This window comes from Eutrigla gurnardus, assembly GCF_963514095.1.
Source record: "Eutrigla gurnardus genome assembly, chromosome: 6".
In the NCBI taxonomy this organism is placed as follows: domain Eukaryota; kingdom Metazoa; phylum Chordata; class Actinopteri; order Perciformes; family Triglidae; genus Eutrigla; species Eutrigla gurnardus.
Window position 1 is genome coordinate 22824788 of NC_139920.1, and position 10051 is coordinate 22834838.

The following is a 10051-nucleotide window of genomic DNA, read 5'->3' on the forward strand; positions in this document are numbered from 1 at the left end:
GAGAATGAATTAATCGTGTTTTCAGACTCATTCCAAGATCTTGTTCATGTTTTGTTCCCAGTTGCATCCAATCTTGAAGAGATGCTTCAAAGATGTTTTGACTAAAATGCTCAGACGGATAAACACTTTCCGTTCAACAGTTGAAACAATACATTTCAATGTATTTTTTACTTATTTAATGTTTTGATGATTCATGCTAATTAAACTAAACATTCCATCCCAAATAAAATATGTACGTAAACCCTGAAAATGCAAAGTTAACATTGTCAGCTATAGAACAATCTTCCTCACTGTCAACTTCAGAAATGTGAACAAAATGTAATAGTATTAATTTAATATGTATTGCAGGTCATATTTACACAAATAAAAGAAATCCATATCTGCTAAATAAAAACAATACCTGATTTAGCTATTCAGTGTTACTCATATAAATATCTGAGAAAGTGTAAATTCAGTGTTATATGAATATATAATATTACTTATAGGAGTGTGTTGAGCAGCCTGTGGTGGATAAAAAGGATAAAGGATTCAAATGCAAAATAACCAAATTCTTTTAAATATGCTTTTCTGTTAACTTGACGACAACGATTTCAACCTTTTTAGATACAATCTTAAATTTTTCAGGTCTTCGTAAAGAGGTGTTATCATATACTAAGTGTTAAACCAAAAGTTCTGGTGTGGCTGTAACAAGGTAGCCAGAATGAGTGAGGACGAGTTAAACTGTATTTCAGTGTTTACTTGTTTACATCTATTCAAATATGACTTTGTTGACATTGTTTTGTGAGCCAGAAAGCATTTAACGATTAAAACGCCAACATGTATTTCACAGTAAATACTCTCCAGTGTTGAGACAGAAAAGCACATTGAAAGTATAGTGATACTGAAACCAACGGGACTAGCAGATTAAAATTCTCTCCTTGAAACAAATATATATTTCCTGTGAATTTATGGCAAAATTGGTAAGATTGTGAATATGTAATACAATGTAATTATAATATTAGTGGGCATGAAGACCATCATATTTTTCAGGCAAAATTGCTGCAGGAAACGGCAGGAAAAATGGCTTTGCACGTAGAAACTATTTTTTTTTTTCAGTGGGAATTTTGGGTGAACTTCCCGTTTGATAGTAATGATCATGTGGGAAAAATGTGAATGGCAGAGCATCATTGTTCAGCTGGAGATTTCATCCCCTGGCATTCATTCTCAGATGCTTCCTTTTTCCGATGACAATGTGATTAATGTCTGAAAACACATTTGTTGCAAGTCGAAGTTCAGATCAGCTGAGAATATTGAAACTTAAGTTTTAATTGCATTGGGTCCTTGGTTTTTTCAAAAAGTGTGAAACACATCTATGTAAATATAATGACAACCTGTTTGCAAAGATCTTAACTTGTATAAATAAAACATTCTGACTTTTTGATGACCCAAAAATGATAACTTGTTCCTCATGTTTTCTCCCAGTGGATCTCCATCAAAGGAAAAGAGGTTTAGTGTAGCTTATCTAACTTCCGTGATAGATGGCTGGCTGATTGTCCACTGTTTTGCAGTTGTGTTTCCTGACACATTGTTAACATATCCTTTGCATGATGCTCTATAAGTATGAGGAGGGCTCCTCCCCTCGCTATTAAGATAGATATCTACATTCTACCATTCTTGACGTCTCCAATAGCTCCCCATACATCAAACAAAAACACATCGGGGAAAGCGAAATCTCCCAAAACGGAGTCCAAGGCCTCTGCAAAGTCATCTGGGTTCTTCTTGTCTTTGCCGGCTTCCACGATGGTGGTTGCTGCAGAAAGGAATGGATGATCCAGGGTTTACTACAATGCTACTACAATGTGTTCCAACTTTCTCAGCAGCCAAAGACAAAACGATGCACCAAAGATTCATTTAGATGTCCCATCATCAAACTTTTACCTCATGAAATTGGCCAATTAATAATATGCTTTACAAAGGATTTGGGAGAAACCTCAATCATTTCAAACTGTATTTATGAATACATGATAAAATAATGTGCACAGCTTTCTTCATCATGTTGCGAAAGTACATTCAAAGTCTCCCAAAAACAGTGTATATTGTTGTTACTTTGATGTTGGAATGACAAATCAGTTATTCAGGTTAATCAGGGTGACAAATTAAATGGAACCCCCAAATGAATCAACTGACAATTTAAATCTGTTGTTTCAATACTATCTCAATGTGTACATACAGTATTTGTGTTCCTAAAGATAGTGTATGTGAATAAAAGGATTGGCTTGGATCATCCAGTTATACAGTTCAACCCCCTCCCCCCCACTAGCTTTTTCCCAAATTCCGTTGTTGTTTTTCATTGACAGAACTCAAGGGTCAAAAAGGTTTAAGGGAAATAAGTACTCCAAAAATGTACACGTATGTACATTATGACTCCCTAGAGGTCCACTTCATCATTATGGAATATTTGTGGTGACTATAGATTCTGAAGTGGGCTGGCCTATCTCAGCATGCCAGAGAGGCACTGAGCGAGGTCCATCTATTACACTAAACCTCCTTGATCTTCTTGTGAACATCTGTCCGAGCAGTGGCTCACGTTCTCACATCCAAATGTGGACTCAAAGGTGGTGTCTATTTTAAGGGTGGGCGGTCTTACCCAGCTCCAAGTCTCTGATGCCCATGTAGCTCTCCAGCAGGTCATCAACCATCTTCGTGGCCCGTTCTTCGAACTCGTTCTGCTGGCAGGACAGAGAGGAAAACACAGGAGTGTTAGTGATAGTGAACGTGGTGTTCAAGCTCTAAATATGGTGATGCAGACTCTTGAAGCGTTCCAACTCACGTAAGAGCCAATAATACCTTGGGCTATTGTTTATCACTTATCTTGGCGTAATATAAATACATGGAAGTTACAGATGAAATCGAGTATTGCTGGTAAGTACTTTGTCGTCTCGATATGATCGGTGGATTCACATCATAGTTCCTTGTAATGTGAAACATCCTGCAGTCAAGTGTGGGAAGTAAACATACCTTTGTTCACAGAGGTGACAAAGACGTTCGGTGTGTGTGTGTGTGTCCGTGTGTGTGTGTCCAGGACTTGAAACTCACCACTTCCTGAACTGTAGCAGCACCCTTGGAGCGAAGACGCAGCGTCTCCTTCCCGTTCACCATTTTGCCCTCAGTAGATTTTGGAGCTCTGGTCCTCATTCCAATCATGTCTAACCACACACATACATGCACACACGCACACACACACACACACACACACACACACACACACAAACACACAGGATGCTAATTAGTCAAATTGAAGAGACATTTTTTTTAAGTTTGCTTTATCTGTGGGTGGCCCCTTATACTAAATACTTCACTTTCAGACACCCACAAATATATTATTGTTAGCACATTTAACAAAGACAAAAGCAAGGCACCATAATTCACTTTTGTTTTGATGTGTATTTCTTGTCTCACAAATAAAAGATAATATAAACCATTCAACATGTTTTCACTGGACAGACGGTTAATCATCCACCACTACTGCTACTTTTAAAACATGAAATATTGTTTCAAACACTAATGCTGGGTGAAGTCATTACAATATATTTAGAGTGAAATTTCAGCATACATTTTGTTCAGCATGCATCCCATCCCCATAAAAACAAAATGTTGAGGCCTAAGTTGCGTCGATATTATTTCTGTTCCACGGATTCTCTTTCATGGATTTGCATCTGTTGCCTATTTCTAACATTGTTTGTGTTAACAACGTTAACGCTGCCTGTGAATCAGATACTGAGATCTATCAATGTTACTATTATGTCTGCCTAAGCCTCAGTTATTAAATCAATTGTGTTCTTGTTTCCTGTTTTATTTTGTAATTTCCTGTTCCGTGTACTAAACCTCTCCTCTTGTTTCAGGTTTCTTGACTCCCCTGTGCTCCTCTGTGTTCCCTCCTGATTGAGTGCCTACCTGCACTCATGAGTCTCATCTGTGCCTCGTTGTCTCCCTGCTTTATTAAGTCTGTGTTTTCCCCTCGCTCCCCTGCCACATTCTCTTTGTTCCCAGTGAGAAAGCTGTCCAGCGTTGCTTAGTTTCTATTGGTGTTACCAGTGTTTTGACCTCACACATGTGTACTGACTGTTTTTGCAACTAAAACCAACTCTCAATTCTGTGTGGCTGTGAGTTTGGGTATCACCCACTCCTGTGCACCTCATTTTTGGAAAATATAATTTGTTTTGTTGAAAAAAATCAGGGGTTCTTATGACAAAACAAAAAAGCCATAAAAATAAGAAAATAACAAAAAATGATATCTATTGTTAGGTCTGAAGTTGTTGAAAAGATTTGATGCATTGAAAGTGAGAACAATTTTAATTTTTATGACACTTTTATGAGGGGGACCGTTTTGAGGTAAAAAGCTTGCAGCTAACAGTGCTAGCAGTGGTAAAAAGTGCTAACAGCCGCAAGCAATGGCGCCAGAGCTAATAGTGCTATGCTTGTCAGAGCTAGCCGGTGTGATGCGCTCACATGCACGAAGCATGTGCGGCCGATGATGTCATTTAGGACGTAGCGCTTCCTCGAAGAGTCACTAGCACAGCTGTAGCTCTTGTTATGATGCGGAATGCTTTACTTTCTTTCTCAAGCAGTTATTTTGAGTACACGCCTTAGGGTCAGTGAGAAAATGCGCATCTGCTTCTAGTATCCGTGTTGTTGATTACCAAAGGGAATTGAACCCTTTCCTGAGGAATGTCAGAGGTTAGCATTAGCTGCGTCAAGCACATTATTCTCCGGAAGCAGCTACCTTATTTTTGTTACCCCCTAAGCTACTTTATGTGACCTTTAAGAACTGACATGGAATATTACATACAATTGATTTAATTGGATAATCAATAGTGTGGAATCAGACCTTAAGCTCACTGTAGCTACACTGCTCATGGAATTTAATGTACAATGGAAACTGCATTTAAAGGGTTGGAGAGTATTTTGGCAACTTGGCAACTTTTGAATCTTGAGTTGCCAAAGTGAATTCCTAACAGCTACTCCTGTTTAAGGTCCCAATCACACAGACTTCAAAAAACAACCTTCAGGCAAAACAGCTGATCAGCCTGTGAACCAGGTGACCAAATGTGGTTCTACTGTTGGATGAGGATGAGAGAAAAGCCCCACACAAAAGCAGATGTTTTGAGTTCAGAGCACACTGAAAAAAAGATGTAGTTCATCGTAATAATGTGTTCCTACCACTTCATCTGGCATCAAAACAGGAAGCAACTGGTTAAGAAGTAATTTAATTTGCTATATACACATTTATTTTCCGGTCCTTTCCAAATGTGTTTTCTGTTGAGTTGTTTTTCATCTTGAATGCAGCAGCTCACAAAATCGAAACTTTTAAGTGGACCAGGATGAGTTTGAACATCTGCAGTTGATTATTAGCCCGTTGACCTTGGATTTGACTTCCTGTATGATAAGTGAGGATGTGGACTCCAAATCCACTCTGAAAAGGGAACTGGCTTTTTTTCCAGGTCCTAAACCGGATGCCATAAATATGTCACTTAAAAGGGGAAAAAAGGCATCCTCATGGTGAAAGAGACTCTCCTGGGGATAAAAGGTCACATTTTTGGTAGGGTTATGGTTAGCAATTTTGTTATTTTTATCATTAATCTGAGGGAACATAGGGTAGAGGGAACAAACACTGATTGGAAGCAATTTGATAAACAACACTTGATACCACTCAACAATGTTTTACGATCGACAATTCAATGTAGAGAAGAAGATCCAGGTCAGAGAACAACTTCCCAATGGGAAGACGCACTGGTAGAAGTTGCAAATCATGAGTCGCCTGCAAAGCAGAAACATTCTAAAGGGTAAAACCCCAACTGTAAATAATATTCCGATTGCTTTCAACCAACATTCCTGACAGACTTTGGGGTTTATGTTTAGAGTTACCGCTCATCATCTGTTGTGCACATGATAATGAAGAAACCTTTTTCCACTCACCGAAGGCCTTCTTGGGCCCCACCAGGCGGAGAGTGAAGGGAACGCCTCTCGGTTGCTCTTTAAGCATCTTAGCCACCTCGTAGTGTCGGCAGCCTACAATGCTCTGATCGTTGATGGCTTCGATGTGATCGCCAACACAGACCGTCTTCAGCTGGTCTATGGTGCTGCCTTCCTTTATCCTCTGAAAAAGAAGAGATCGTGAGGTTTCCCAGTGTGGAGCGACGGGGCTCGCCCTGCTTATTTCTTCCTCCTCGCTCACCTTGATGAAGGCATATCCAGCTCCGTTGTCTGTGATGGTGAGGCCCAATGCGTCTTCCGTCTTGGTCACCTCCACCTCCTTGGTTTCCCCTCTGACATGAGCAAAGATGAAGTCTTCCAGTCCAATCTGCCCCCCCAGGAGCTTCTGCATGTCCACTTTATGGGAGTTGAGGGTACAGAACAGGATCTAAAGGGGAGGAAATGGAGCAAAAACATTGTTTTTTCTGATTTACATTTACATTCTGATCATTATTGAGCAGAAACCAATAATTTATGCAAAAGTGAAAAACAAATTGAGGTATCAGATTGTTGATGATCTTTTATATCACTTTATTCAATTACAAACTATGAGATTTTCTTCTGCTGTGCTGTATAGAGAATTAACAGCAGAGGGCAGCAGAGCCAACGATTTGACAATCTTAAATTTGTATATATAATGTATATATTATATTTTTAAATCTATATATTTTTAATATTTGTATATTATTATTATTATTGTTATGTGATAAATGTTGGTCTTTCATGTGTGTTCTTAATTGTAAACTGCTACTGGATGCTGGATCTATTTTCATTAGCACATAAACTGCATATGTGGCTCATGGTATTTTTTATGGTTTAGAACTATCATGGTCTTTGTTTTCTAAATAACATGTTTTTGCAAAATCGTTTTGTTTGGTTTTCAGAAAGGTTAAAGTTCATGTTTGACTTTGTAATCCATAACGGAAATTCGAGATAACCCGAGTCGACTGTAATCTCACTTGGAGGAGTTCCTGTTAGATATTGCTTACAGCAGTTGTCCTGGCAGGGGAAACGGTCTGACTGCAGTCCAAGGTCTTCTCCGGCATCCAGCTGTACTGTCACTTTATGCTGTTCAAGCCACAGGAGGTCAAGGGAACTGCTGAACGTCTCACTATCGCCAACTAATTGCTTGATCTTTCCCATAGAAAGCTTGTACCTTTGATTTCTGGCTGCAGTTCAAGGTCTTACAGATATACAGGACACTGAATCAAAAAATCAAAAAATCATTTAATTGTTCTATTCTGGATAAGCTTTTTTTTTTAATTGACATACATTGAGAAAGACTTGAAAGTCTCACAGAATGGAAGATTAATTTCTACTTTCTGTTATAATGTAAGGCTCCCTCCCTTGCATTGTGTACTTACTGATTATTCTTTCAGGATGCCTGGAGATTAACCCAGGACACACACTTGGCAGGGTTTACTGCTGTGCTACCACGTGGCTTACATATATGATAAGATAAACAAATTCACAGTTTTCTTTCAGACATGAGAGATATCATGCTTATATCATTTGTACATATATTTTTTATTTAATTATATATATTTTGTTATCTCATTATAAAAAAAGTGTGTCAATTGAATGCGTTGTATGTAATTGTGCTTCGGCAACACATTTCAAATATCATGCCGATAAAACCTTGTGAATTTAATTTAATTGAAATGTATATTCATTCTGCAGATAGAGAGAACCCCCTTTGCTGTGAGGTCATTCTGGGTAAGACTATAATGTTTACAGTGAAAATGTAATATTAAAAGAGACCTGCATTGGTGGTTAATGGAGTCGATAGTGAACTCCTAAAGTTAGATGTTAAGAATTTGGGAATCGTATGCAACACAAGGAAACAGGCCAATACATAAGGCACAATCACAGCTGATAAGATCAAGGTTAGCTCCTATGAAATGTACATTGGTCCGTATCCCTTCATCTCCCAATTATTTATGCCTGACGGGTAGTGAAACATGGATAAGCAAAGCCTTCGTGGTGGCCTTCATAACCGATAAGTATCAGATAAGACCAATGTTGAATGTTGCTCTGTTACTTAATATATTCTGGAGAACCATGAAGAACAGCACTTGGCTTACATCGATTTAAAAAAAAGTGAAACTCTTTTTTTCTGCTTGTATAATGTTAAACTGCACAAACAACCACAGTTTTGTTCAGTAGAGCGATTTCTACAGACCAAAAAATCAGTTTCCTCCTAACTCTCTACCTTTTTATGTACTTCCATCTGGTATCTAAATAGCTTCATGACACACAGAAATGAAGCACAGTGATTAAATCTTTTAGTAGGATCCACCTGTCTTTGCTGGTGGCCTTATGCTTGCGTGCAGCATTGAGAGCGGTATCAGTTTGGCCAACCCTGACCTACTAAAGGTTTAGTGACTAGACTTCTTCTCAAGTATACTGGCCTTGAGGAGCTGCCTGCTGTAACCTGGACTGCAAACCACACGTCTGATCCTCTAATGTGCTATTAATTAACTTAAAGTCCCATAATGTTGTATAACCATTTTGGAAATCTGATTCATCTGATGTGCTTGTTTAGTCACTTGTTACAGCTAATTTCACTCGATAAAGTACTGACAAATTTGCTGTAACATTATGTTTTCAAGTATTTTAAATGGATCTACTTTTTTTTACGTAGTTTATAAAGTTCAGTATACTAGATATGTGGCTTAGGCTACTTGGTCTATAATTTGTTTTCTGGTTTCTTATGTGGCTCTGGAGGAGCTTGTCAAGTCTGAGAAAATAACCCTTGTAATGTTATCGAAGATTATCTTGGCTTTAACTTCAACATTATAAAAGAAAACGTGGGCATCCATGAGGCAAGAAGGGTCAAATTAAAATGTTTCTAATATTTGCATCATGAGAAAATGTGAGTATTTGTATGAGCTGAAATGTAGCACTGCGGGACATAATGAAGACAATAACCTGTCCGATTATTCCCAATGAGTTTACACACAGTAACAGTCTAATTAATAAAACATATGTTGAACATTATTTGGATCACAGAGAAACTTATCTTTTACTCAACTTTGTTGTCTGAAAAACTTTCAAAAGCAACATTTTCTTCACCTGGTTCTGTTTTGCTTCAAATTCGCTCCCCTTGCTGTATCTTGTTGTGTTGTATGTGTGGTGTTTACTGACCGCATAACATCATCAGGTTTTTTGTTTCCATTATCGATCCTGGTCAAGGCACAGACGAGTACAAAGTCTGGCAGACAGTAGTGAGGCCAAATGATCTTCAATAGTGCATCATGGAAAATAGCCTAGAATGGAAACCTAATACCTATTTGCAGCTGGCCTGCCAGACCAGAAATGCAAAAAAGGAATATCACTATCTTTTTCTATTTTTATAATTTCTTACAAAAAAACACAAATTACCCTAATCATGTTTAAATGCACCGTTTTTTTTTTAGTACCTCTGAAGGGGAAATGCTGAACACTTCCGCGATCTTCGCATACAGCTCCTTGACGTTGGTGAATCCGTGAATGCGGCCTGTGGGACTCCCGTGAGCCAGCTGGGTGTGGAAGATGAGCCTGGGTCGCGGGTACTCTGGTGGCCCCGGTGGTGGCGGTGAAGGTGGAGGGAGCGGAGGCGCCGTGGGCTCCGCACTCCCCTGATTCTGGCTCTGGTTCTGGGCCTTCTGCTCCTCCGCAGCCACCTCGGCCCCTGCTGCCTTGGAGTCCTGCGGGCTCATAGCATCCCAGTTCTGCATTTGGGCCCACGGCTCAGATATGGTCCTCCTCTGGGAGCCCTGGTGGTTTCGCTGCTCTGGCAATGAGAGGAACTCTGTCCTTTGCCACCGCTTTTGCTGACCAACCACCCGACCCAATAGTCACCCGGAGCTCATGGATGAATTAGTGATGAGAGTAGCCTGGTAACAGTAGCTGGAAGAGGCCAGCCAGACCCTGCTGGGCGGAAACCCAACACCCTTTGAGTTGAGGACTGTATGTTACACCTGGAGCTCCTGACAGCTCAAGCATAGAGAACACACACAAAAGGTTGCTTCGTACACACGACTGAGTTAAGCCTCTA

The 10051-nt window shown here is 39.4% G+C and overlaps 1 protein-coding gene across 2 annotated transcripts; it reads right to left on the bottom strand.

Moving 5' to 3' along the window:
• Positions 1 to 1611: 1611 nt before the first annotated feature.
• Positions 1612 to 9845, bottom strand: gipc3 (GIPC PDZ domain containing family, member 3). Of its 2 annotated transcripts, none has more exons than XM_084010687.1 (6): positions 9435 to 9845; positions 6215 to 6400; positions 5956 to 6136; positions 3076 to 3185; positions 2627 to 2705; positions 1612 to 1789 (listed from the first exon to the last, which is right to left on the bottom strand). In XM_084010687.1, exons 1-6 carry the CDS (start codon positions 9729 to 9731, stop codon positions 1638 to 1640), a joined length of 1005 nt encoding a protein of 334 aa, XP_083866813.1. In that variant the 5' UTR covers positions 9732 to 9845; the 3' UTR covers positions 1612 to 1637. The 2 variants fall into 2 exon arrangements, with proteins under 2 accessions (XP_083866813.1, XP_083866812.1); XM_084010686.1 differs by having other exon boundaries at positions 2627 to 2708; positions 9435 to 9843.
• Positions 9846 to 10051: the final 206 nt, after the last annotated feature.

What these genes read in the sequence shown, in the direction of transcription:
- gipc3 (XM_084010686.1), bottom strand. Translation starts at nt 9,731, where the DNA reads ATGCAGAACTGGGATGCTATGAGCCCGCAGGACTCCAAGGCAGCAGGG. An exon ending in TCAGCATTTCCCCTTCAGAG is followed by an intron (nt 6,401 to 9,434) that starts GTACTAAAAAAA and finishes CCTCCCCTTTAG; the next exon opens with ATCCTGTTCTGTACCCTCAA. An exon ending in CTGGATATGCCTTCATCAAG is followed by an intron (nt 6,137 to 6,214) that starts GTGAGCGAGGAG and finishes CTTCTTTTTCAG; the next exon opens with AGGATAAAGGAAGGCAGCAC.